General features: G+C 44.8%; 4 protein-coding genes across 12 annotated transcripts in view; 2 read left to right on the forward strand and 2 right to left on the reverse strand.

Annotated features, from left to right (window-relative positions):
• Window positions 1-3573, reverse strand: part of helq (helicase, POLQ like) — a 5884-nt gene extending 2311 nt beyond the window's left edge. The window contains exons 1-11 of one of the 4 annotated variants that reach the window (XM_029515509.1): window positions 3449-3560; window positions 3216-3353; window positions 2443-3079; window positions 1747-1925; window positions 1413-1613; window positions 1261-1333; window positions 1088-1185; window positions 883-981; window positions 618-763; window positions 300-539; window positions 83-224 (exon numbers count right to left, since the gene is read on the reverse strand). In XM_029515509.1, coding sequence (XP_029371369.1) covers window positions 83-224; window positions 300-539; window positions 618-763; window positions 883-981; window positions 1088-1185; window positions 1261-1333; window positions 1413-1613; window positions 1747-1925; window positions 2443-3079; window positions 3216-3347 — 1947 coding nt within the window. In that variant the 5' untranslated portion in view covers window positions 3348-3353; window positions 3449-3560. Of the gene's footprint in view, window positions 1-82; window positions 225-299; window positions 540-617; window positions 764-882; window positions 982-1087; window positions 1186-1260; window positions 1334-1412; window positions 1614-1717; window positions 1926-2442; window positions 3080-3215 lie in introns of those variants that run through there. The other 3 variants (XM_029515508.1, XM_029515510.1, XM_029515511.1) reach the window with 3 other exon arrangements.
• mrps18c (mitochondrial ribosomal protein S18C) lies at window positions 2935-5336 on the forward strand. Its single transcript, XM_029515520.1, has 7 exons — window positions 2935-3103; window positions 4301-4434; window positions 4562-4608; window positions 4692-4775; window positions 4914-4971; window positions 5057-5116; window positions 5202-5336. Exons 2-7 carry the CDS (start codon window positions 4374-4376, stop codon window positions 5276-5278), a joined length of 387 nt encoding a protein of 128 aa, XP_029371380.1. The 5' UTR covers window positions 2935-3103; window positions 4301-4373; the 3' UTR covers window positions 5279-5336.
• Window positions 5337-5530: 194 nt separating this feature from the next.
• abraxas1 (abraxas 1, BRCA1 A complex subunit) lies at window positions 5531-8276 on the reverse strand. Of its 4 annotated transcripts, none has more exons than XM_029515517.1 (9): window positions 8157-8276; window positions 7501-7591; window positions 7382-7418; window positions 7241-7307; window positions 6969-7165; window positions 6431-6550; window positions 6275-6359; window positions 6075-6186; window positions 5531-5981 (listed from the first exon to the last, which is right to left on the reverse strand). In XM_029515517.1, exons 1-9 carry the CDS (start codon window positions 8238-8240, stop codon window positions 5704-5706), a joined length of 1071 nt encoding a protein of 356 aa, XP_029371377.1. In that variant the 5' UTR covers window positions 8241-8276; the 3' UTR covers window positions 5531-5703. The 4 variants fall into 4 exon arrangements, with proteins under 4 accessions (XP_029371377.1, XP_029371379.1, XP_029371378.1 ...); XM_029515519.1 differs by having other exon boundaries at window positions 8055-8245; XM_029515518.1 differs by having other exon boundaries at window positions 8160-8239.
• A 123-nt stretch (window positions 8277-8399) lies between these two features.
• Window positions 8400-12705, forward strand: gpat3 (glycerol-3-phosphate acyltransferase 3). Of its 3 annotated transcripts, XM_029515512.1 has the most exons (13): window positions 8400-8412; window positions 8868-9076; window positions 9190-9256; window positions 10350-10638; window positions 10728-10802; window positions 10886-10975; window positions 11091-11184; window positions 11269-11384; window positions 11456-11511; window positions 11592-11677; window positions 11910-12038; window positions 12275-12354; window positions 12427-12705. In XM_029515512.1, exons 2-13 carry the CDS (start codon window positions 8933-8935, stop codon window positions 12542-12544), a joined length of 1344 nt encoding a protein of 447 aa, XP_029371372.1. In that variant the 5' UTR covers window positions 8400-8412; window positions 8868-8932; the 3' UTR covers window positions 12545-12705. The 3 variants fall into 3 exon arrangements, with proteins under 3 accessions (XP_029371372.1, XP_029371373.1, XP_029371374.1); XM_029515513.1 differs by lacking the exon at window positions 8400-8412 and having other exon boundaries at window positions 8664-9076; window positions 9190-9234; window positions 10316-10638; XM_029515514.1 differs by lacking the exon at window positions 8400-8412 and having other exon boundaries at window positions 8664-9076; window positions 9190-9224; window positions 10309-10638.
• Window positions 12706-26070: the final 13365 nt, after the last annotated feature.

The raw sequence follows: 26070 nt of genomic DNA on the forward strand, positions 1-26070 counted from the left end.
GCTACAACAATCAGTCCACACAACCAGACCAGGACCAGTTTCTGTGAGTCATGTGGCCTGGCACTGAGAACCAGACCAGTACCATGTCCTTGTCCTTGTCCTGCAGGATGAGGATGCTCTCTCCCTCCGTGTCAATGCCTGCTCGTCCGGCCCGGCCCACCATCTGTTTGTACTGGCTCCTCTTCAGGAAGTCTGTGGCCACGTATGGCGAGCGCAGAATCACTCTGGAGAGATGACATCATCATCAGATGACGACCACCAGACTCAAACTCAGACCCTGCTCTGGCTCTGCACCTCACCTGCGGGCAGGTAGGTTGATCCCAGCAGCCAGGGTGGAGGTGCAGGTGAGCAGGCAGAGGACACCATTGGAGTAGGCCTCCTCGACCAGCTTCCTCTCGCCCGTGGTCAGTCCGCTGTGGTGGTAGGCCAACCCGTACGGCACCGTCTTCCTAAGCACTGGGCACAGCGAACCGTTCCCGCTCTCCTGCAGATCCCGGAGGAGGATATTCTTCTCAGCCTCCCTGTGCAGGAGGAACTCCCTATACAGGACCAGAACAACAACACTCAGTCAGTTGGTGGCGTAGACATCGTGACACGCCGGCGAGCAGGACACTCACTCCTTCAGGTATTTGCAGATCATGACTGCGACATTCTCACAGTTCTTCTTGGTGGGACAGAAGAGCAGACAGGAATGTGTTGGGATGACCTCAGTGACCAGAGCAATGATGTGATCCGGATCGACCTTCTGCATCCCACTGGAGTACTGATGAGACCAGGAAGACCACACACACCGCCATGATCAGGACTGCTGCATCACAGCTGAAGGTGAGTACCGACCTTTGGAGGAACCAGCCAACAATCACCACTGATTAAAAACTTTACCTTGAAGTTGAGGAGACGTGAGAACTTGAAGCAATTCTCTTCCTGTGGATCCACCTCATAGATGGTGTCATTCAGTTTAACATACTCTTTCAGCTGGACCTGTGAGAACAGAAGACTTCAATCCAATCTGCCTGACAGTGCGTTGCAGATGTTTTTAATGATCAGAAGAAAATGGCAGCAGACTGTTGACGTTAAAGCAGCTCACAGGTCTGAAGTTGTTGGTGAAGTTTTCAGCCTTTAGAAACATCTGCAGGTCTCTGATGTTCCCCAGGGTGGCGCTCATTCCAATGATCTGAGTCTTTTCTGGAGCCAAAACAGAACAATCAGTTTGATTCAAAGATGAATAAACTGATTGGTGAGACAAATCATCAGACTTACTGCTCATGTAGAGAACTTTAGCCAACGTCATTTCAATCACAGCTCCTCTGCTGCCGTCTCCCAACATGTGGAGCTACAAAACAGCTTCCATTAAACATCCCAACACCTGAACGTCCCATAAACACCTTCAATTCAAGGATGTGTTCTCGTACCTCGTCCACCACCACCAGCCCCAGGTTCTCCAGCCAGCCGCTCTCGATCAGGGAGTTCACCAGGCTGTGAGCTTTCTCAATGGTCGCAACGTATAGCGAGTTCCTGCTCCTCCTCTTCACTGGGGGGAACTTTCCCTTACTGCCAGCATACTCCTCCACCATGAAGTCCAGCTCCAGGCCAAAGCTCGCTAACCCCCGAACCTGAAAATAACCAACTACAGTTTTGTACTGCTGCCAGAGTCCAGATACACTTAAGTTAGAGCTCAGGCTCTTGTAACTGTCTCCTTCAAGATAAAACTTGTAACCTCAGTGCTGTTGAGTGTTTGTTCAGCACCTTCTCCTGGACCAGAGATATGTAGGGTAGGATGAACAGACAGTCCTTCTTCCTGCACAGCAGCTCTCTGAGGATGAGGATCTCTGCTACCAGAGTTTTCCCTCCGCTGGTGGGAAGAGAGTAGATCAGGTTCCTCCTCTGTTGGACACAGTCCAGGGTCAGACACGTCTCTTGCCAATCTGAAACAGAGCAAACCCAGAACATCCACCAACATCTCAAACCTTAACCTGAACAAAACCAAAGACTAAAACTGACTTCATCTAAAAGAATAGCATAAAACTAATAAACAGCAATAAAACAAAAGTTATCGTCTCCAATTGTTCTGTTTTCATTGACTGACTATAAAAAAATGAGCACAAATGTTACATTTTAAAAGCTACAAATGCATTCACTGGCTATCAATGGTTTCTAATAATAAAATCAATTCTCTTAATTGATTCAATCCTCCCAGGAGTCACTAACTTGGATTTACATTTGTTTGCACACAAACTGATTTCACAGCTGATGAAGAATAATCTATCATTTTCATAAATTCTGTCTGATGATCTGGTTTCTGAAATGTGAGCTATTTCACAGTAAACTGGATTTTAACAGTTGTCAAATAAAAATATAACACTGAAAGATGTCGCCTTCATAATCAGCTGCTGAGTCAGTGATTATTTGATTGATTGATTGATTAATAGAAAGGTGCGTCACCATAAAGGGTCTTGATTCCTTTCAGTTTGTGCATCAGGTCTTTTACTTTGGAGGGGAGTCCATAGAAAGGCCCCAGGTCAAGGCTCTCAGCTGATATGGTCTCCATGGCCTGCATGGCAACACTCATCTCCTCAGAAACCACCGCCTCCTTTAGGACGGCAGTCCGTGAGACGTTTGATGTAGCGGTGGCGTTTTCAAGCATTGTCCTCTTCAGCTGAGCTATCACACTCCTCCTCGCTCCGCCTCGTCTCTGATCCTCCACATTCCTGTCTTTGTCATCACTGGTTCTGGAAGGCGTGGAGGCTTTATCTCCACCCTTCAGTCGGCTCCTCTTCACCTTTTCATCCACCTGTTCCTGAAACTGAAGCTGGCTGGACGGTAGGTCCTCAAAGGGTTCGTCCCTGAGGCCGTCAAAGGTGGAGTCTGAGAGTTTGTCTTCACAGGTCCGTTTGCAGATGCTGGCTTTGGAAGGTGGTGGAGCCATTAAGTCCTGCTGATCCACAGGGACCGGGTGAGGAGGCAGTTGGAGGTCCCGCTGCTGTTCACTCTGTTCGGCATAGTCCAGTTTGGCCAACAGGGAGCTGTCCTCCAGGATGCTGTCATAGTCTCTGAACAGGTCCTCACTGTCGCTGCAGTACTGACACAAAACACAGACACACAGGTGAGTTCAAGTGTAAAATGAATCCGTTCAGCTCTAAATAAGACAAAGAAAAAGACTTTGACTCAGTCTTTGATTACTGCCACATCAGCTGCAGATCAGTACTGTAACACACCTGAGCAGGTGGTTGGTCAGCCATGATGACTCCTCTCTTCCTGACAGGGGTCAGATGAGTTTGCACGTTGACCCTTGACCTTTTCCCTGAAGACACTCTCTTTATATTTATTCCTGGTTTCCCAGAATTCATCTGGAGCTACATGATAAAGCAGCTGGTGAATGAACTCCAGCTAACAGGATATTTCTGTGTGAATGTCGCTGAAGACCTGAGAAGATATAAATTAGCGTTACCGAGTTCAGCAGTTAGCTCTCGGAGCTTGTTAAACAGTCACAAATGGCCATAAAAACAAAATTCTGTCGATAATTTCACAGAAAGTTCGTTTTCTTGGAGCTTCGGTTTAGCATCACGTTCAAATCAGGAGCAGTTCCGTTAAGACAAGAGAGGAATCTCCCGAAGCTTCCGTTTTTGTTACAGTGGTGAGCTCTTTTGTAAAGCTAGCCGTATTTTTCACTTAATTTATTCTCTTGCCATCATCACTGGCAACAAACAAATACGTAATCGGAAATAAAGCTTTCATCACCAGACAACATTTTTGCTTTAACTGCGCCGTTTTGTAAAGATTTTTAGTTTTTAGCACTGAAAAGCACCTAGTCGCTAAATTGATCAACTAACAGTAAGCTAACCGCACAAATTAAACAGATTCCGTGAAAAGGCCCCATCTGATGGTGAATAATGCCGATGTAACGGTTTAAATACTGTGTTAATAATTAGGATGTTAGCGAAATGAGAACTACTTCGTTCAGTCTCTGAAGATTTCTGTTTTGTCGTCATTTATCTTTGAAGAGCGCTTACATTAAAACTGCCCCGAGAAACAAAATCAAAGCGGAACCGAGTTAGTAAAATGAATAAACTAATGGAATCGCACGTTTGTTATTTGTGTGTTTATAAATGATACCTACAATCCGATTTTCCTAATATTATTTTTCAAACAATGACAAATTATGAAACAACAGGAGCTTTATTTATAATTTCCACAAATTGATTCCTTTACAGCAGTATGTGAATGATGTATAAGATTAAATATTTTTGTTTGTTTTTCTTCTTTGTGTTTTCTTTATTTACTTCATATCGACTGTCGGAAGGAACGAATAATTTTTGCGGTGACAGCGGACACTTGCTGGTGTCGGACAGCTTCCTGTCCTGTGTCAGGTCAACATGTTCCCTCTGAAGCTTCTTCAGCGGCTAAAGCCTGTTTTACCGCCCAGCGGACACACAGGTAAGTTTGACAAACGTGTTTGTTTGCGAGCTAAAAGGACAATCCGCTGTTTGTTTTCAGCGTCATTCTGCTCCAGTGTGGGCAGATGCTAATGCTAATGCTATTGCTAACTGGTGCGTTCCTGCAGGTTTCAGGAGTTTAACGGGTCACGTGGTCCGACAGAGTGACGACACGGTGGGATTAAAAATTCCGCGATTTATTATTGTTTATCTGAGAAGCAGGATGTGTTAATGACGTATTGTTTTGTCCCGCTGAAGTTGGTGAAAATGGACAATCCGTACAGAGAGCCTCAGAAAGGATGTCTCCTCTGCAGCATCCAGGTGGACTACAAAAACGTCCAGGTGAATGAGCTCCCACTGACGTCACAAAGTTCATTAAATCACAGCTGATCAGTCAACACAAACAGCACAAAGCCTCAGTGAATTGTTGTTGCCGTCTCCACACTCACGTTGTGTCACATTCACTCGCCCTCCTTAAAGTTGCTGTCCCAGTTCGTCTCCCCCCACACGGGCAGAATCTACGGCCGACACATCACCGGTGAGCGGCGCCTCCTTCTCTGCACGGCGGCCGATTGTGTCGCAGCAGCTGCTCTGACTCACACGGTTTGTGTGTTGTGTTACAGGGTTGTGTGGACGAAAACAGAAGGAAGTCTCCAAAGCCATAAAGAGGGCTCACGCCATGGGTAGGAGTCCCTCTCTGTTACCATGGAAACGAGCCCAGTATAATCACCGCAAACTGCCCTGAATCTGCTCTACTTCCTCCCCCAGGTTTCATGTCGGTGACCCACAAACATCCCCAGTTCATGAGGGACCCCAACGTGTGTGGAGTGAAACACATTAATTAGGGCACAAATGTGTTATTGTGTATCATGTTAATTAAATCCTGTCAGTTTGTAAAGTTCATCTTCATGGTTGGTTATTTCATGAGACAATATCTGTGCTTCAGTCACAAGTCTACGGAGATCTGGTCCAATACTGACCTTTAACAGTGGAATCAGCCAGTCTGACTCTCCAACTCCGTTGTGTTTGTTCATCTCTGACGGTGACATCAGAGTCGTCACTAAACTGACTGTGTTAATATCTGATTAGAGTCGAGACTCAGTTGACACTTTAATCAAAAAAAAAAAATACTTTTTTATCAATAATCAGTTAACAGAAAACATCATGAACAAACAGTACAATCATCTCTGTGGAGTTCAGTGATGTCAGAAACGTGTGACCAAAAGGGGCGGAGTCAGTTGAACACGGTGAACTTTTCAGTTGGTTGACATCACAACTGGTTTTTCCTGCGTTTCCTATCCTTCCCCTCCGATGTTTCCTTCTGCCTCTTCCAACCATTTGTCCTGGTAGCGTTTAGTGGAGACTGCGAGTCCTGAGGCGTCACGGAAACGGCATCGTCCTGCTCTGAGCCACAGTGAACATGTGGAACAGGAAATGCCTGGAGGGTTAAAATCTGAGTTTGGAAGAGAGGAGAGCGAGCGAACAGGGTTCTGACAGCGTCCTGCAGCAGTAGGTTATTCTTCTGCTCCGGGAGATCCTTCTCCAGCTCTGCCCAGACAGAAAACGCCTTCAGGATCAGGACCAGGACCAGAGACATCAGAGATCTGACTGCAGAAAACCAACACATGGAAGCAGCCCTACCTTTTCCCGCCAGGCTCCGCCTCTTCTCCCTGAGTCTGATCCTCAGAGCTGAAACATAAGACTGCAGCGTCTCTAACCGCCGTTCACTCTCCTCCACATCTCTGCACGCTTTCTGTCCAAAATAGTAGTGTGTGAGGCAGCAGAAGATGTGACACACAAGACAGACAGACAGACACACACACACACACACCCCTCCTCACCTGCAGCTCGGCCTGAAGAGACTCGTTCATGTCGTTCACTTCGTTGACCTCTCTCAGGAGTCCATTGGACGAGAAGAACTTTGACCTGAGACGACAGGAAGTGGCCTTTACAGGAGCAGATGTGACGCAAGCATGTGTGTGTGAGCAGAACCGTACCCGTGTTTCTTCATGGTGAGGTTGTAACCTGTTGCGGAGCAGGAAGCTGACACCTTCCAGTACGCTAGCTGCTCCAGTACACCCAGGTTGTTGACCAGAATGGGGACGTTGATGAAATGTCTTCAGAGACGACAGCAGCTGATCAGTAACTCAATCAACAGAAATCGATCAGCAGATATTATGATTGCTGACTGATAAATCAGTAATTTATCAAAAAAAATCTCTCACCAAGATTTTCTGTTTTTATCTGATTAGAGAAAATTAAATATTCTTTGGCAAAATAATCAGAGGCCTGAAAGAAGCTTGGAGACTTCTTGACAATCAATGGAATAATCAGCAGATGGTTTAAATTGTTGTTTGCAGCCACAGTTGAGATCAAAATAAACGCAACATTTTATGTTTAAAGGCCCATAATCTATCTCCTGATTGAGTGATCCAATACAAATATAACCTGATTAGGAAACCTAATGAAGGCTGGGAGATGGGTCCATGTGGGCGAGGCCTTGATAAGGTTAAACATGTGATTGGATGAAGTCACCTGCTGCGTGAGATGAAGGCGGCGTACTCCATCTTGTGGGTGGAGCCTGGAGGCGTCAGCTTGCTGGGCGTCAGCAGCACAAAGATCATGTGAGGGTTGGACAGAGACGTCTTCAGGTTCTCGTGGACGACCTTCTCCCTGAATGACATCACCTGGTCCGTGTTCCTCCGCTGCCTGTACCAGCCAATCACGCGCTCCTTCACATGGACCACAGCAGCTCCATCAGCGTCCAGGTGTCAGTCTGCACGTTACAACGCACCTGCTTGACCCACCTGCTCGTTGTTGACCAGGAGCTTCCTCACCGCCTCCATGTCTATGTCTCCGACACTGTTGTAAAAGCTTCACACACACAGAAACATTAACACAACAGAGACACTGCTGCACTGAACCGTCTCTTCAAACAGGAGACTCACGTGTTCAGCTTGTGGCATGCGATGTGTTTCTGGATGTCTGTCAGAGAAAAGAGAGGAAAATCATCATCGAACGTCCACAGTCACAGAAAATGTTTTACCAAACCAAGTGAAGCTTTTACTGTAAGTTTCCTCGATGTGGATGTGATCGGCCTGAGAGTCACTGATGGTCACCTGCTCCTCAAATTTACTCTCTCCGAGGACGAGACCTTCCTGCAGACGCACACAAACTGAATAATAATCTGAAGCTATAAAGATAATGTACTGAAGCAGAAATATAAAGCAGAATATAATCGTACTGAATTGAATGTAATTAGAGACTAATGATGGTAAACTGATGGACTTCTTAAAGTTTTGTTGTGTTAACATTTCTCTTTCTTTGGCTGTTATTTGACTGATGTAAAAATAATGTAGTGGATTGTAAGTTGGCCGAATTCCCCATCAGAACCACATTATTGATAAAATGTGTCCAGGTTTCCTTCGAACAGATCGACAGCTGTCATTAAGGCGGAGGACATTTAAAAACGGAGGTTTTTTAAACGGAGTCTGCTGTTTGGAAACTGTCAAAACACTCATTCGGACATAAAACTGGTTTTCCTGATAAATAATGAACTTTTGCTCATTTCCCGAAAAGCGAAGTGACATCTGAGAGTGAAATGATCAAACTTTAACCAACATTCATCTCCTCAAAGCTCAAAACGGCGTTTGGTTCCCGCCGACTGTTTCCAGACAGGAAGTTCCGTTAAAAAGTCTCCACGTTAACTCCGAACCGTCTCACCACGTCACCGTCTCCGTTCACGTGCTGGAACATCAGAGACGATAAAACGATCCCGGACACGCGGACCGTCGGTGCCGCCATCATTCCAGTCTGAGACGGAGCGCAAAGTGAGCGCGGGGACACGTGACGTTGTGTCCTCCACACGTCATCACTGACCAGCGAAGGGGCGGAGCTTAAAGAGCCACAGACTTCAGCAAAGAAGAACCGAGTGCAGAACTTTAATACCGGACCTGAGATCAGCTGTTCATCCTGACAGGTCTGTCTGTGTTGTGTGTGTGTGTCTGTCTGTGTCTGTACTGTATGTGTGTTTCTGTCTGTGTTATGTTTGTGTGCCTGTGTGTGTGTCTGTTGGATGGACTCGATTGATTTTGTTGTTCAACAAAATGTTTGGTATTCTGATATTATTTTTATGACTGATAGACTAACATGTAAACAGAACTACTAATAAAAACTTTAATACTGATGTGACTGATAGACGTAAATATTTTTGTATCAGTCATGTTATGAACTAAAAGTTGGATCAGAGAGTGACATAAAATGGGAAAACTCCACCCTCTTAATGACTCTGATTGGCTCCCCCAGAACCTGACAGAGTCTCTGTGTCTGATAAAAAACTGAATGTTTTGTGTGAATTTCCAACAATTGTACAGAATGAAACAAGTCTTTAGTTCAAAAAGTGATTATGTTAGTTTAATGTTGATCTGAGCTCAGCCGAGGCTGAACGGAAGCCAGACGGACAAACTCAGTCTGGTTCTGTCTTCGCGGAGCGTGGCGTCATGGAGGGCCTGTGGAGTTTGGCCCTGGCCGTCTTCCAGATGTGGATGTTTGTGGTGGTATTCCTCATCATGCTGCCGGCCATGTTCGGCCTCTCTCTGGGGGTCACCGGGGTCTACATCCAGATGCTGGTCCACGTTCTGGAGGTACCTGAAGCAGTGCTCGCCCTCTCACTCCTTCGTTACTTCACGCTGATGAAATGTGCGGCAGCGGGCTCCAGGTCAAAGGTCATCTGAAAATAAATTATTTCTCTCCGTAGTGGGCGACATTACGAATCCAGAGAGGCCGTCAGGAGCAACCGGGCGTTCCCATCCCTCTGCCCAGCGGTGAGTCACATCACAGAGTTTAAGATCAACCACAAACTTCACATCAACTTCCATTGAACCCAGTTTGGTTCTGATTAAACAGGATTAACGAATAACTAAAAACATCAGTATGCACCATGCAATGCTGACTCAGGTCACATCACCTATGGACAGCCGAAGTCATCAAAACATCTGGAACATTTGGGGGCGTGGCTACTGTGTGATTGACAGACTGACGCGATGCTGTTTTGTCCTGGTTTATGAAAAACCAAGATGGCTGATAGACAAATAAGAAACTGGGCCAAGTGAAGTCCAGCAGTCTGAGTCCAGCTGCTCAGAGAGACCATGTGACTGTCAGTCAGGCTCCTGATTGGTCAGCTAGTGTGTCGGCTGTCAGGAAGCAGAGAGACAAACACACATGCTCGTTTAAGGTCGATGGTGCAACAGCAGATTCCAACAGTTCATCCAATCAGATGAGAGGAGGAGTCCTCCTCCTCTTCTTCATCCTACTGTTCCATAAAGTGATGTCACTACCTCAGTTTGTTTTTTTCTCATAAGACCACCAAAGAAGAGTTATTATAGTCTGAAAAATCACCAAAAGATGATTAAACTGATGTGAGCTGAAGGAGTTAAATGAGCGTGAGGCCTCGTGACCGACCGGTTCTGCTTTAACAACACACACACTGTTCCTGCACAGCTAATCTCATTTCAGGCTCCACAAAGACTTCAACACAAACAGCATGTTCACACGTCCACTGGCTGAGCAGCTCGCCATCTTCATCATCATCAAATAGAGAAGTTGGTCTGCTGATCCTGCAGCTTCTGCATTTATGATGCAGAGTCAGTGTGAGTGTGAAGTTACACAACTGGCACACACACTCAGCCTCATCTGACTGAGTACACTGAATGCCCCCCCCATCTGTGTTTGTTTCCAAAGATCTGAGCAGAACTTGGTGGTCAGAGGTCAGAGGTCACTGGGATGTATTTGGTCAGAATTTAAGACACAAAAGACAAGTTTAACATCCAAAAGGTCAAAGGTCATCTTGACCATGACGTTACCTTTGATACTGAAGTGGCGAGCAGCCGACTTCAGCGTGTGTTGTGGTTGTTTCAGGCATCATCGAGCGAGCAGGCGGGTCTCTGGAGGAGCAGATGGAGCAGCTGCGGCGTGCCCACTCTCTGGCGGGTAGCGAGTTTGCCCTGAGCGACGCATTCTTCTTCTACAAGAAGGGTTTGGAGAGCATCGTGGACGACCAGGTGACCCAGCGCTTCTCCTCCGAGGAGCTGGCCTCCTGGAACCTGCTGACCCGCACCAACCAGAATTTCCATTACATCAGCCTCCGCCTCACCATCATCTGGGGCCTCGGCGTCGTCATACGGTACGGCGTCCTCTTCCCCCTGCGGTGAGTCACCTGTCAGGTGTCATGACATCATTCATGCACATCCAATAGCAATAAGAAGCTCAGTGGCAGCTGACTCCTCCCTCCTGCAGCATCACTCTGGCCGTCATCGGCCTGACGTGGCTCGTCATCGGGACGACTCTGGTTGGCATTCTACCTGAGAGCAGGTACAGAGCACCTTTAAACACACCTGGAGCCAGAATGTGGTGAGTTTCCCATGATGCTCTCTGTTCTGTTCACCCTGTATCAGAGCAAAGAGCTGGCTGAGCGAAGTCGTCCACCTGACCTGCTACAGAATCTGTGCCAGAGGCCTGTCGGCCACAATCCAGTACCACAACAAGTCAGTGACGCTCTGCTTCACTTCCTGTTCACCACAGGAAGGGCTTTTATTCTGGAACTGTAGATAAAGTAGGTTTCCAGGAAACGACCATAGCTTTGTGGGTCTTGTTGTGCAGAGAGAACAGACCTCAGAAAGGAGGAATCTGCGTCTCCAACCACACCACGCCCATCGATGTGGTGATTCTAGCCAATGACGGCTGCTACGCCATGGTGAGTCATCATCATCGCCAGATTTCATACACGGCACGTTGGGACACAGTGATGTCAGCGCTCTGCACCTCCTGTCCCCCTCAGGTGGGCCAAGTTCATGGCGGGCTGATGGGGGTCATCCAGAGGTCGATGGTCAGATCATGTCCCCATGTTTGGTTCGAGAGGTCAGAGATGAAAGACCGCCACGCAGTGACCAGCAGGTGAGATCATGACATGATGATGACGATGATGAGGATGAAGACGACTCTGTCAACATGGCTCCTCTCTGCAGACTGAGAGCTCACGTGGCAGCAAAGACCAAACTCCCCATTCTGATATTTCCTGAAGGTCAGTGAGTGTGAGGAGCATGAAGATGATGAAGATGATGAAGGTGACGTAGGTACACTGTTTTCATGTCTGTCCAACAGGAACCTGCATCAACAACACGTCAGTCATGATGTTTAAGAAAGGAAGCTTTGAGATCGGAGGAACGATTCACCCCGTCGCAATAAAGGTAGGAACGGACGAGACTTTCACAATAAAAGTCTTCTGGGTCCCTGAGACCAGACCCAGGTCCAGTCCAGTCCTGGATCTGGACCTGGGTCTGGTCTCAGGGACCCAGATCCAGTCCAGTCCTGGATCTGGACCTGGACCACAGACCACAGACCCAGACCCAGATCCAGATCCAGTCCAGTCCTGGACCCGGACCACAGACCCAGATCAGTGAGGACTGTTTCCTGTGTCAGTACGATCCTCGGTTCGGCGACGCCTTCTGGAACAGCAGCAAACACAACATGGTGAGCTACCTGCTGAGGATGATGACCAGCTGGGCCATCGTGGTCAACGTCTGGTACCTTCCCGCCATGACGCTCCAGGTACGCCGCCATGATGATCATCAGCACCTGTTTGTTGATTGGCTGTGATTCAGATGCTTCCTGTTTTCAGTATAAATTATCTGTCTCTTCAAAATAAAGGCCCAAAGCCCACTTCCTGCAGCAGTTTTGATCATCACTGATTATTTTATTGATCAAGTGGTTAATCAATAAGGCCAGTAAACATCAGTGTGTTAGTGAGTGCTGTTCGCTGTGTTGTGTGTCTGTTGTGTTGTCAGGACGGGGAGGACGCAGTTCAGTTTGCCAACAGAGTGAAATCTGCCATCGCTCACCAGGGGGGGCTGCTGGACCTGGACTGGTGAGGCCTCTGTGTGTCTGTCTGTGTGGACCTGAAGGTGATGACAGATCTTCCTCTTCCTCTTCCTCTCAGGGACGGCGGTCTGAAGCGAGGGAAGGTGAAGGACTCGTTTAAAGAGGAGCAGCAGAAAATGTACAGCAGCATCATAGTTGGACACAAAATCAGCTCAACGAGCAGAGAGAGGGAGTGACTTCATCGTCTTCATGTGAAACTTCTGATCTGTTGCTTCAATCAATCAGACTCAGATTTGCTCTACAGTTTAGAACGTCTGATCAAAGTCTTCTTGTGTGTGTGTGTGTAGTTGTGTCTCCCCGCCAGCAGGGGTGAGTGTAACACAATAAAACCTGCAAATGTTTTAGTGAAGCCGTGAAATACTCTGAGTTTGTTTTATAAACCAGAAACTAAACACACACAGAGAAACGTGTCAAATTCAGTTTAAATGACTTTGATAAAAGGATTTCAGGTCTTGAGCTGATAATTGATGGATTATTGAAAGCTGACAATTAATGCACAAAGGCGCACAAATAACTGTCTGGTGATAAACACAACAAAAACTTGACAATAAGCACACAGTAGAAAAACTGTAAATAATTTCCAATAAAGATAATAAAATGACTGACAACCACAATAAACACAAAATAAACACAATCAACAGTCTGACAACAAACAAACTAACAAGAAAAAGAAAAAAGACTGAAAATAATGTCATCATTTCCATCAATGTTTTTCAGACACACACATTTATAGACAAATATTTATGAAGTTAAATATAAAGTCAGTTTGTGGCTTCAGCTTTTTTTCCCACCAAATATTTTCCACATGTCCCAACATGAGTGTGAGGTCAATGTGTGGTCCGGGGCCCCGTTGGGGGCCACAGGGGGAATCTGAGGGGCCGCCAGACGATGAAACAAATCAACAACAAACTCTGTTCATTTACAGTTCATTCCATAAATAAAAGAGTTTTCCTCTGCAGACATTAGAGCAGAAACTGTTTTTGTGTTATTCTTATTGTAATCCATCATTTGTGTTGTGACCAGTTGTTAATGTTGTTGTTCTCATCCAGATGTTTTCACTTTGTCAGCGTTAGAAAAACTGGAACATTTGCAGACCAACAATCAGCAACTGTGTTAATCAGTGACCGACCGCTCCGCTTCATTAATATTAATATGAGAGTTTCAGTCTGAGCCGGAGGACCAGGACCAGGACCAGGACCAGGACCAGGACCAGGACCAGGACCAGGACCAGGATCAGACCAGGACCAGGACCAGGACCAGGACCAGGACCAGGATTAGACCAGGATCAGACCAGGATCAGGACCAGGACCAGGATCAGGATCAGGATCAGGATCAGACCAGGACCAGGACCAAGATCAGGATCAGACCAGGATCAGACCAGGACCAGGACCAGGACCAGGACCAGGACCAGGATCAGGATCAGGACCAGGACCAGAATCAGACCAGGACCAGGACCAGGACCATAATCAGACCAGGATCAGGACCAGGACCAGGACCAGAATCAGACCAGGACCAGGACCAGGATCAGACCAGGATCAGGATCAGACCAGGACCAGGACCAGAATCAGACCAGGATCCTGATCCTGATCCTGATCCTGATTCTGATTCTGATCCTGATCCTGATTCTGATTCTGATCCTGATCCTGATTCTGATCTTGATTCTGATTCTGATCCTGATTCTGATCCTGATCCTGATTCTGATTCTGATCTTGATTCTGACTCTGATCCTGATTCTGATCCTGATCCTGATCCTGATTCTGTGAAGACATGAAGGCCTCAAATTGGATTTTATATCAATAATTATCTTGTATTGATGCTGAGTGTGTGTGTGTGTGTGTGTGTGTGTGTGTGTGTGTGTGTGTGTGTGTGTGTGTGTGTGTGTGTGTGTCAGGAAGCTGGCGGGCTTCGTTGGGCTGCGACATGTTTACTGTGACGGCGCTTTAATAAAGAAGCAGAGACTGTGAAATAACGTGGAGTTATTGTTCCACAGACACACACAGACACACACAGACACACACAGATTTCACGGCCTCGGAGATGTTTGTGCTCTAACAGGATGTGAATTATTGATGGATCTGAGCTGCGGCTCTAACCGGATTGTTGAGGTGGGATTGTTGGCGAGCGGCGCTGCGGCATTTACTGTGATGTATGTGTCTGCACATCTTTATATCCAATTTAATGTGATTCAGATAGATTTCAGAGGGACATCATAAAAGACACGGACTGACCCCGGACCCGGACCCCCCCACCCCCCACCTCCCAACACACTGATTTGATTTGCTCATTTTACTTTGAGGCCGATGTGGTCCGTCCAGGTACATCAGTAAATATGAATACATTTACAAATTGAATCCCAGCCCCCCCCCAACCCTAACCCTACCCCCCCCCCCCATCACTTTAAATCCACTGTGCTGGGAACTGCAGTCTGACCACTCAGAGGCTAAATGACTGAGACCCCCGGCCATTAGCTGGGGGGTGGAGGGGTAATTCCTTTAAATACATTGTTCCTCCATCTATTCTGTGCTGCTGCAGAATCAATGCTGTGGGGGGGTGGGGGGGTCCTGAGGTCCAGATCCAGGCCTGACAGCTGGGGCCCTTCAAATTAAGAGTTCTGATTTGGATGTTACAACACTGTAAAGAGATGGACACACAACGTGACCATGACGACAGCCAGAATAAATATCTCCTGTTTCCTTTCTGTGATTAAAAACTTCTTCAGGTTGCTGTCTAAATAACTGTGGTTACCATAGTAACCACCTGATGGTGATTGGGTCAAAGAAGTTCTTCCTCATCATCAGACAATCTCTGTTGTCATAGTTACAACAAACGACCTAAAAACTGGGAATCGAACACAGCTTGCCTGTGTCACATTCTGTCCACTTTGACCTCCTCCTGACCTGGACCACCAGGGGTCGCCTAGCAACAGAACCTGATGATGATGTCACAGTGAGCAGCTGACCACCTGTGACTTATCATTACACGTGTTTCGTGTGTGTGTGAGACAATGACACACTAGGTGAGGTCTGGGATCAGGTCTGGGATCATGGGTGGGATCTTTTTGCCCCCCCCCCCCAATTTGTTATGAGAGGAATCATGTCTGCCTTCGATCTGCCCCCCCCACCAAGGTGCTGAGGAGGTGGCGTCACATGAAAAATGTCCTCCCTTCAGGTACATGTAGGTGTGAAATTGCTGCCCCCCCTCAGAAGATATTTCTTCTTTTATTGACAGAGCAGCTGATGGGGCCCTGATGGCGGCGGGGGCAGCCCCGCTCCCCTCGTCCTGCCCTCGTCCTCCCCCAGCCCTGATTGCTTTTGTTTCCAGGTCACCTCCTATCTGTCGCTGCAACTTTTCCAATTTCTTGAAGCGGCGTGTATGAAGAGGTGCAGTCTGGGAAATGTACATGAACCTCCAGAGAGAGACGGCAAAAAGGAAACACTGCCCCCCCCCCCATGAAACTTCATCAAATGAATCATCAAATAAACGTCTCGCTTCATTAATATGAAATTATCTGTGCGTGCGTTAATTGTGTGAAGGCGCGGCATGTTTGTGAGTGTTTGTCGCTGCAGATGATGGATGATGAAGGCGGCGTGATGAATGAAGAAGCAGCGGAACTAAATTGAAAGTGTACTCATCCGTTCTTCGCTCACAACTAATGATAAATTGAGCGTGTCACGTTGAACAATACGCGTCGAGGTTTCAACATGGCCTCCTCTGCACAGAGGGATTGTGGGTCGTCAGGTGGCCTGATCTGTGCCTGTCACTAATTAAAGTCTTTACTTCCCGTTTCCTCCTGCTCATTAAATACCGATGACATCACACCTTCGCACCTCGGAAAGGTTGTTCTTTATCTCATCCTGTAACCATAGAAACAGGAAATAATATCTGTGACGGCGTCATTAATTCATTATGGACGTTAACGAACAGTAATAAACTGTTTATTACATTCAGCTTATTAATATTAAACACGTAAACATATCAAATCATTTTTTTAATGAAGAAGTCACTGAATTGTAAATAGTTTTTTTTTTTCAGAAGTTAGAAATATTATTTTTGTTTTTTCTTCTGTTAAATATGTTCATAATAATGATAACAATAAATGATTATATATATTATCAATATATTATCAAGATTATATATTAACATGATAATAATAAGAGATATACATTTATATCAATATATTTGGTGAATCATTACACATAATATTAATTATTATGATTATGATTATGATATTCCTGCTCAAAGTTTTTAAGGATAATTTCCCTTTATTACATTTAATAAACTGTATACTACATATATACATATGAATGTATTCATAAGTATATTTAGATATGGATGCAGATCATCGATTGGTCGATTCGGGTTGTGATGGATGAACTCTGTGGTTGAAGACGTGACATGTGGACTAAAGGTTAATAAAGCGGATGGTCTCTGATGAAGTTACCTCAGCTGGTAGCTGATGCTGCCTTCACTGTCTCATCTGTGAGATTACAGCTGTTGGGCATGAAGAAGAAGACAGGAGCTCTTCATCAACATCATCATCATTATCCTCATTATTACCGATAAGGATCTGTTATTGTGTGCTAAGAACAGCAGAGATGTTTTATTATTATTAAAATCCTCCTGACGACAGCTAACAGGTTAGCATGCTAACAGCAGTGAACATCAGTCTGTGTTCTGTTTTTGGTGACTAAATAAACAAAGTTTGATGTTGAAGTCAACATTAAACAGCTGCTAACGTTAGCTAAGTGGTGATAACTGAACGAACTCATAGCACCTTTAATGAAACAGAAGATGAGAAATAAAGAAAAGAAGAAAAATGTAAAAATGAAAACATCCAGTTTCCTTTTCGAAGAATATTGGTGATTGATTTTTTGATCTGTTTTCATTTGTTGTCAGGCTCCTCCTGAAAAGGAAAAACATCACTTTTCTTTCATTGGCAGTGATTGTACCATGTGCACGGGGTGTGTGTCCCAGCAGCTGTTTGTTCAGGATCTGATTTTCAGAAGATTAATTGTCTCCAGCTGTTTCATGGGCCGCTGAGATCTTCATACATTTCTGATCAGTTTAAGAGCTCGGCGCTTTATTCTCACATCTGGATTCATCAGATTCATCATCTGCCTCCCTGATTGGCCGGACGTCATCACAGCACGCCACGCAACACTGTCTCCCGCCTTTCCTTTTATCCTCCCAGCCACATTTTCATCTCGGCCGTTTTTGAGTGACTGAATTATTCAGATTTGTGCAAATGAGTTGTTTTCATTTTTCTGCGCCTGAAGTGGAAATTGGGAGTGACCCAGCGTGACCTCCATCTTTACTGAGCGGGAAGATCGTCCTCGGCGGGCAGCTCTTTGTTAACTGTGACCCGGATCGTCCTCCACGTCTGAACCAGCTCACAACAATCAGCGTGTTACGACCCGAAGTCCGACTTTTATTGAGCCCATTTACATCTTCTGCTCAGAACAAAGACGGCCTTGTTGTGTCAGGGGCCCCGCTCAGGGGCCACGCTGCAGGTCCTCAGCTGTCTGATTGGCTGAGCAGGGAACCTTCATCCTCACATCATCTCTCAGGCCTTATCCTGGATCCTGCACATCAATTATTTAGCCCTGAATCATCTCAGGGATTGAAAGAATCACAGGAAGCTCCAGTTTTCTTCTGACGCTGAAAAATTCATCACACTTCACTTCAGCATTAATTAGCAACATGTCGACATCTGAGCTAATCATTTACAAATAAACTGATGAACATGTTTCTGAAATGAACTGTCAGCACTTTAAATTAAAGCGACAGATTTCATCTGAAAGGTCCAAATTCTAAATCCAGTCTTTTATTTTGAAGTGTTGCTCTCCATAAGAAGATGCATTTATGACTTCAAGGACCAAAAATCATCTCAGTGTAGTTTTCCATCTCACCTGTCAGGTCAGAGGATCAGATCCTGTCTCCTGATTGGCTGTTCTCTGAGTCAGCCAGAAAAAAAGGGCAGTTTTCAGGTAAACACCGAAGAGGACGGGGGCCGAGGAGAGCTGGTTGTAGACGCTTTCTGAAGACAGTGACTGCTTCGTTGTGACGTCACAAAGTCCCAGAAGTCCTGACAGCTGGTTCAGGTTCTGAATCCAGACTGTGACGGTTTCTCTGAGGACAGAGACCTTCACTGGATTAATACAGGACCTGGACCTGGCTGAGGACCAGAGACTGGTGCAGTGATATAAACAAGCGGAAATAGTTCCTGATTTATTGTTGTTTCTGTTTTAAATCATTTTAAACTGAATCCTTTAACAGCTGGTCGGACATCCCCTCTTTTTAAAACCAGGTCAAATTAAAATATGATTCATTTTCAGTTAAAATATTTGTTTTTACTTGTGTTGTTAAAAATTCTATTAAATTGTGGTCAATGAAACCAAAAAGAAAGTGAAATAAATATTGATGAAGGTTTAGTTTGAATTAAAAATGTTCACGTGTATATTTGAAGTCTTGAAATCAAATTAATTCATCAGACAAGCTGACTCAAACAGATTAAAAAAAAAACACCAAATATAAAATATATGAATGAGTTCAGGTGCAAATCTGGTCCGTTGTGTTGTCGTATAATGAAACAAAAATCAACCAAACCAAACCAGGACACACACTCATTATTAACCACATCGATTCAGACACTCACTGAGAAGTGGACATTTCAGAGATTGTATCATCAATATCCTGATCACACACAGACACACACACAGCAGTGTATCGGCTGACAGGAAGTGGCCATAAATAATCCGGACTTGCCGCCATCAGGCCGGCCTTTACCTCCCTCAGACATTGAACATGACATAATTCGCTGTAATAAAACAAAACCTTCACTTCATAAATTTACTTGATTTATATGAAGCATATGGATGAAATTCAGTGTCATAAATATGCAAACAGAAAAAGGCGTCGCTGTAATTTATTCTCTTGTGATGTTGGGACTTAATCACTAATTGGTTTCTCTCTCAGCTTCGCTCATTAAGACATTTGTGTTAATGAACTGAACATTTACCGCCTTTACCTTTTTTCTATTGTTGTTTTAACTCAGAGTCTTTAACACGTGCTGGTAAACCTGGATCAGTCTGAGCTTCCCCTCAGCTGTGTACAAACAGACTGCTGTCACGTATGAAGAATAGGCCGCTCTTTAACAAATGCCTCATTCTCTGTGGATTATTTACTTTTAATGGGCGGGTGGGGGGTGGGGGGGCACTTAATATGTGCTCACACGAGGCCTGATGTATGGGGTCATCGTAACGCCGGCGGCACCGCCCCCGGCTGCTCAGTGGGAATAAATCTATCCCGGCTCAGGCTCTGCTCCGGCTTTACTGCAGTTGATGTCAGAGCAGAAACGTCCCCGAGGACTTTACTGTTTTCATTCTTTTATCATTTAAGAGCCTGCAGGAGCAGCAGAGAGCCGGCGGCTTCTGGAAGGAGCTCAGCTTAATATCAAGGTCAACATGTTCTGTTGTCCTGAATCAAAGAAACAGAAACTTTAAAGGTCCGCACGGTCAGAAGGTTCTGTCAGATGTTAAAGCAGCTTCTTATGGATATCAACACTTCAAAGTAAAAGAGTGGAGGAGTGAACCTTTAATTTGAAACATGGATCTTTAAAGTTAATGATTCATGTCTGAAATGACGACAGTGGAAGCAGCCGGTGGAGACCAAACATGGAGCTTTAATCCATCAGCCGTCCATTCTCTCCCAGACCAGATCAGATATGAGACCTGGACCAGGACCAGCCAGTCTCGATCCAGACTCTTTAAAGGAGGTTGTGGTGGACGGCCTGTTGCCTGACCCCCCTCCGGCTGTATGATGATGAAGCTGTGCCCCCCCCCCTTCATATATGGATGTAAATTCTGTTTCTGTTATTAATATTCATGATCAATCATCAGAAACGAGGCTCCGAAGAGGCTGCAGGTTTCATGATGGTTATTAATGACGACCTGAACGTTTACTTCTCGTACTCGTTCGGCTCTGAACTCTTAATGATCAAAAGTATTAATTCCCACAGTTTCCATTATTAATATCCTGGATGGAGATAAAAAGTAATATTAATGTAAGGCCAACATAAAGACAGGGTCATTATTTAAGTCCTGTCATTGTTTGTCTTATTTAAATACCAACGTGATAAGGTTTTATTTTAATTTAAATAAAGACATTAATTTCTGTAACGCTGAGTAATCAAAGCAATATTTTGCAGAAGGACTGAGGAGCTTGTTAGATCGATCATAAATCTCTCAGCAGTTCTGGATCAGAGCTGATTACGGTCGTGTTATTGCTCTCCTGGTTTCGTCTCTGAAAACGGCCGCAGAGTTCAGCGAGTCTGTCATTTATCTCAACACAACTGCTCACATTTCAGTGGAGAAAATAAAATGTGTCTCCATCTTTTCTGTCCCGCTTTCAGCAGGAAATGAGAAAAGTTTAAATGTTTCATGTTGTCATGAAAATTAAAACGCAAAAAGCCGACATCAGAAAAAATAAAAGTTGACACCACAAATAAAAAACTGTAACAGAACAAATGTAAACACAGTTGTGTCACAGCAGACACATATTGTGTCGCAAAGGTCAAAGGTCGCTGTGACCTCAGAACTAATTACATCACAATTTTACACAAAAGTCAAAAAGAGGTGACGACGGTTTAAATCCTGAAGGTCGAAGGTCAACCTCACTGTGACATCATAATGTTCCCTGTGACGTGATTGGCTGTTGGATGATGTTACCGATGAGGCTGGCGACCTGAGATCACCTGAGCGCTGCAGGTGGGACTCGTGACGTTGTGATGTCTTAACTGCAGTTCACTCAGCAGTGAACAGAGACGGCACTTGTTGATGTATGTGTGTCTGTGTGGGGGGGTCACTGGATTACATGACGGGGCCAACACACACCCAGCTGCTCCGCTCGGCCCTTTAATAACCTGTAATATCGCGGCGGTGGCTGATTGATGGGCTCTCCCATCAGACATCACAGCAGCAGCAACGATCGCCCAAACAACTAAACATACAAATTATTAAAAAGGGAGGGGTCACCCCGTGGCCCCCGGGGGGGAAGTGAGTAACCTTTAGTTAAGATGATTCCATTTTCCAAGTGCAATTTATAGTCTATTGACGGGAGAATGTGTCGCTTCTTGTGTGCGGAAATTGTCTCACATTTCAGATGAGATCAGACGCTTGACTCCGGATTTGAGGTTCGAGGCCGAAGCAAATATCACATTAGCTGCTCAGAGAGATGATATCAGACTGTTGGAGCTCTGGACAAACACACACATATCAGCCCATCTGCAAACACACACACGGAGAGGCGGGGGTTGGTTCAACATGTGTTTGGTGCATAAATGATGATCTTGTTTGCACTTTTCTGTCTGAACGTCATCTGAACGAGCTCAGTATGTTCAAATCTTCGTCTGACGTTTAACTTTTCATCGTGATTCTCACATCAGGTCACCAGGAGGTCCAGCTCCAGGCCCAGAGAAAAACAGTCGTTCCCCTGAAGCCTGTTCTGGGTTCTCTTGGCAAACTTGGCAGAAGAAAAAGTCTAACTTAATGACCTGAAGTCCAGGAGAGCCCAAAAATAACACTAACTAAACCCAAAGATGCAAAAAAACCCACAAAACAGACCAACAAAATGCCTGCTGGTGAACAGACAGGCCTGAAGAAGGCAGAACTGCTGATGTTAAATCAGACCAGAGAAGATGTGGAACCAGTCTGAAGGACTGCGCTCGTCGACAAAAGATCTCCTTCAGGTGTGCAGAGGCACCTGAAGGAGATGAAGGTTAAGCCCCACCCACACAGAGAAAGGGGAGGGAACAAGAAACAGAACAGACACAGGCAGCTGAAGGAACCTGGAGAACCCTGAGGGAGAATGTGAGACACAAAGTCACCCAAACTTCAAATTAATATTCAGTTTGTACAAAACATCTCTGCCTGTGTTTATTATTTAGTGTCAGATGGTTCACTTCTTTATTATTTTTAACATCAAACATTATAAATATTATAATTAGAATATAAATATTATCTACAGAAATCATCTGGTTTCTTTGTATTTCCAAGGTCTCTGGATCAGTCCTGAATGTTTCTGAGTTTATTGTGTTGACAGAATAAAGAGCAGAACTCCTGATCAGATAAAGACAGAAACCACCCAAACACATGAGAGGAACTTTTCTGTGGAGAAGAAGGAAACATTCAGTGTGAACTGATCAGACAGAATCAGCTGAGTAGATGAAAAAATTTACACGTCTCTACGTCTGTTGTTCTCTTCTTGCTGTCTGATTCATGTGATTTTTTATCATTCAGGTTTAAAGAAGTGAAGAAAGGAAACAACTTCACCTGCAGATTATTTAAACGCACAAAACTTATGTCGCGCAATCATCTTGTGCAGACACAAAAGTGTCATTGGACACATTATGAGGTTTAGTTGGATGGTCCGGTATTGATTGGCTTGTACACACACACACACACACACACACACACACACACAATCCCCCTGATTAGAAGCAGAATTCAGCAGAAAACCTTTTGTGTGACAGTTTACACTCAGCTGGCGTTTCTCATTAGCCCTGAGTCGGGGATGTTTTGACGGGGGGGGGGGGGTCCTTCAGTTGCCACTCAAGTCTATCAATGTCAGAGGGGGCTCAGCACACACACACACACATTTGGATTAAACAGTCAGAGTCATTACAGCCAGTGTTATTGACCTTTTAAGATACAACTTTAATAGCTTTTCTCTGCCTCTCTGTCTGTCTGGGTGAAACATGAGAGGCTGCCGTGCTGATGAAGTCCCCCCCAGGGTTTGCCTGGAATTGGAATCAAATACTTTAGATCCCCTCTTCCTCGTCGGTAATGCCGCGGCTTTGTGGCAGAGAAAGGAGAAATTAAAGGAAAAGCACACAATGAGAATGAGGAGCAGGCGAATGGGATTACAACCAGGACACTCATTTTCCAGCGACCAGCCAAGCTCGACAAAGCCTGGCTGTGGGAGCAGGACCGGGGGGCAATAAATGATGAGGCTGTAAACATCTGAAGATCTGCATATTTAATGGCCTTTAATATTCACACACAAAAATAGTAGTTAGTTAAAATAAATAAAGCGTCCTGATTGGCTGATGGTGAAAACGTTGTAATGTCAGGTTTAGGTCATGTTTAAATTTTATTCCCATTATTTGTTTTATTTGATGGACTTTGCTGTTTAATGTCCAACTAATGATGAATGTTGAACTGTAATAAATCTGGATTTTAATAATGATTCGTTTTTGCATGTTTCATATTTGTCCTGTAAAGTTGAACTCCATTATTGTGTTTATGTGAATATATAATAATTGAATCTTTTTAGAACTCGTATTTGCTGAACCTGGCTGTGGGTGTGACGGACGAAGGTAAATCCAGAGGCTGTGTGTGTGTCCAGGGGTGGGGGGTTAATATCCTGCCCTGTCTCAGCTCCTATTTATCATCTCAGGTGTTTGATGGAGGACGACTGGTGTCTCGGCGATGGTCGTTTGTAAATCACACACAGCTTCATCTGTTCCTCCACTTTATATAAGAGGAAGATAATGTGATAGAACTTTTCTCAACTCGTAACCTTTTATCCCCGGCTGCCCCCCGCCCCCCGCCCCCCCTGCTCTCTCACCTGTCCACATCAGTCTTATTGTTTTTGTGCTGCTACCTGCAGCCTCCTGTTATTCACTGTCTGCAGCCATCAGCCTTTTCCAATCTCACCATCGGGGAAGTCACAGCTCTTTGTACAAGAGCTGCAGTAATTGAATTTGCTGCAGAAATAGCAGCCTGGAAAATTTCATTTTCGCTCCCAGTGGATGTGTGTGTGTGTGTGTGTGTGTGTGTGTCTCCTTCCCCCCCGATCTATCCTCTCCTCCATTTCCAGGCCTCTCCCTCAGACACCCCCGTCCTACTCCATTTTGGACTCAACTGCCCCTCTTCATCTGCTCCCAGTCCCCCAGCGGACCCCCCTAACTAAAGCCCCCGGTGTTCTGCTCAGTTCGGATCCTTCATGTTGTGAAGAGGAATCAGCTGAAAATGATGTGATGAGAAAATATGATGGAAATACAACTTTACCAAATGTCAAATATAAATATCACATAACTATTCTGATGTAAATATAAAATCAGATATAAATATAATTACATCAAATATGTGTATACTGCCAGAACATATTTTATACAAATATATCAAAATTATGACTCGCTGAAAAATATCCCCCTTTATTGGTTTATATTTAATAGTATATATTTATGTTGTTGGATTTGTTGGGTCTCTTATTAAAATCCTTTCATGGTTTATTTGATTTGATACGTATTTTAAAATATAAACCATAAAATATTATTGTTTGTTTTCTCTATTCTTTATCCTATTTTTTATTTGTGTAAGCATTTTTGAGAATTTTTAAAAATGTCCAATAAATAATATATATGATAAGATTAAAAATCTGAACAGTATTGGAATCAATAGCAGTGAAAACCATATTTTGGATAATATTTTAAATAAATAATAAATATTATTATTATAGTATAATAAATAATATTATTATAGTATAATAAATAATAAATAAACCAATTTCTAAATTACAGTCAAATGAAAATAAACAATTATTGATCCAAGCTGTATTTTTTTTTTTAAATCAAGCTAAATTTCCTCAAAATTAAATAAATAAAAATGAAATATGAAGTGAGATGTTTCGCTCCAGGTCTGTCCGCTGTCCCCTGGACCAAACCGTCCAGCTGCCCCCTGTCAGACATGGAAGGGTTTGGGGTAACTTGTCACGGTGGCAATTTTCTCCTAAATACCTTCCACAAATAATGGTTTTCAGAATGAGCATTAACAGGGTTGATTACACGAAATGGCCCTTTTAATTTACAGCCGGCTCCTATTGATCACAGCAGCGCAGATTAAAGCGTTCAATGAAGCCAGTGATGAGGTATTAAGCAGCTGGAGCCCCGGGGGGCCCCGGGGGGCCGGGGGGGCCGGGGGGGCCGGCAGGGCTCTGCCTGTGTACAGTTATTCCCCTGTAATGAAGTGCCTCTATGCAGCGGCATGGAGCCCCGGCAGGAAAAATAGATTGAAGATGATGAGCTCTTCAAAGTCATTTCTTGCTCTCTCATTCCACCTCATGCCCGGTGTCTCCCGTCCCGCCGCCCCCCCCCTCCCCAAAAAGCCTCGGATTTACTTAGCAGGCCGGACCGATGCAATTTTTATGACCTTATTGCTTTTTTACCATGGTAATAGTTTTGAATCAATTTATCAATCTGCAGCAGCCATCAGACATGTTGCCCTCAAAGATCAAGTCCAGGTCATTCCATCACTGCTCGGAGCACTGAGATGGAAAGCCCCCCCACACCACGCCCCCCCATCACTGCCACCGGCCATATGAGAATGCTCCTCAAACAGCTTAGCAAACATGCTCTCACCAGTTTAACCCCTCATCCAGAACCCCCCCAGCCTGTCTCTAAAGCAGAGCAGGATTTCTTATTATCTCCGACTTGGAGAGGGGATAGACAGACACCGCCACAATAAGAGCCTCTCCAGTCTCACAAGTGTCTGTTTCTGTGTGTGTGTGCGTTCTCATAATCAAATGCTGCACGTTTAAAAAATCTGGTTTTATTTTTGCTGCACATTGATTGAATTCATTTTCAAATCAATAACAGATCGAAGAGCTGAATGATTCTTCTTATTAATCTGTTTAATATTTTTAA

The sequence above is a fragment of the Echeneis naucrates genome, chromosome 12 (assembly GCF_900963305.1).
Source record: "Echeneis naucrates chromosome 12, fEcheNa1.1, whole genome shotgun sequence".
NCBI classification, from domain to species: domain Eukaryota; kingdom Metazoa; phylum Chordata; class Actinopteri; order Carangiformes; family Echeneidae; genus Echeneis; species Echeneis naucrates.

Excerpts from the sequence above, each read along its gene's own strand:
- abraxas1 (XM_029515516.1), bottom strand. The coding sequence starts at position 7,747 with ATGTTAACACAACAAAACTTTAAGAAGTCCATCAGTTTACCATCATTA. Across the intron at positions 7,308-7,381 it reads GCATGCCACAAGCTGAACAC|CTTTTACAACAGTGTCGGAG; the intron begins GTGAGTCTCCTG and ends GTGTGTGTGAAG. Across the intron at positions 6,187-6,274 it reads CTCTTCAGGCCGAGCTGCAG|AAAGCGTGCAGAGATGTGGA; the intron begins GTGAGGAGGGGT and ends TATTTTGGACAG.
- mrps18c (XM_029515520.1), top strand. The coding sequence starts at position 4,374 with ATGTTCCCTCTGAAGCTTCTTCAGCGGCTAAAGCCTGTTTTACCGCCC. Across the intron at positions 4,776-4,913 it reads TGGACTACAAAAACGTCCAG|TTGCTGTCCCAGTTCGTCTC; the intron begins GTGAATGAGCTC and ends CCCTCCTTAAAG. Across the intron at positions 5,117-5,201 it reads AAAGAGGGCTCACGCCATGG|GTTTCATGTCGGTGACCCAC; the intron begins GTAGGAGTCCCT and ends TTCCTCCCCCAG.
- gpat3 (XM_029515513.1), top strand. The coding sequence starts at position 8,933 with ATGGAGGGCCTGTGGAGTTTGGCCCTGGCCGTCTTCCAGATGTGGATG. Across the intron at positions 10,976-11,090 it reads ACAATCCAGTACCACAACAA|AGAGAACAGACCTCAGAAAG; the intron begins GTCAGTGACGCT and ends CTTGTTGTGCAG. Across the intron at positions 11,385-11,455 it reads CGCCACGCAGTGACCAGCAG|ACTGAGAGCTCACGTGGCAG; the intron begins GTGAGATCATGA and ends TCCTCTCTGCAG.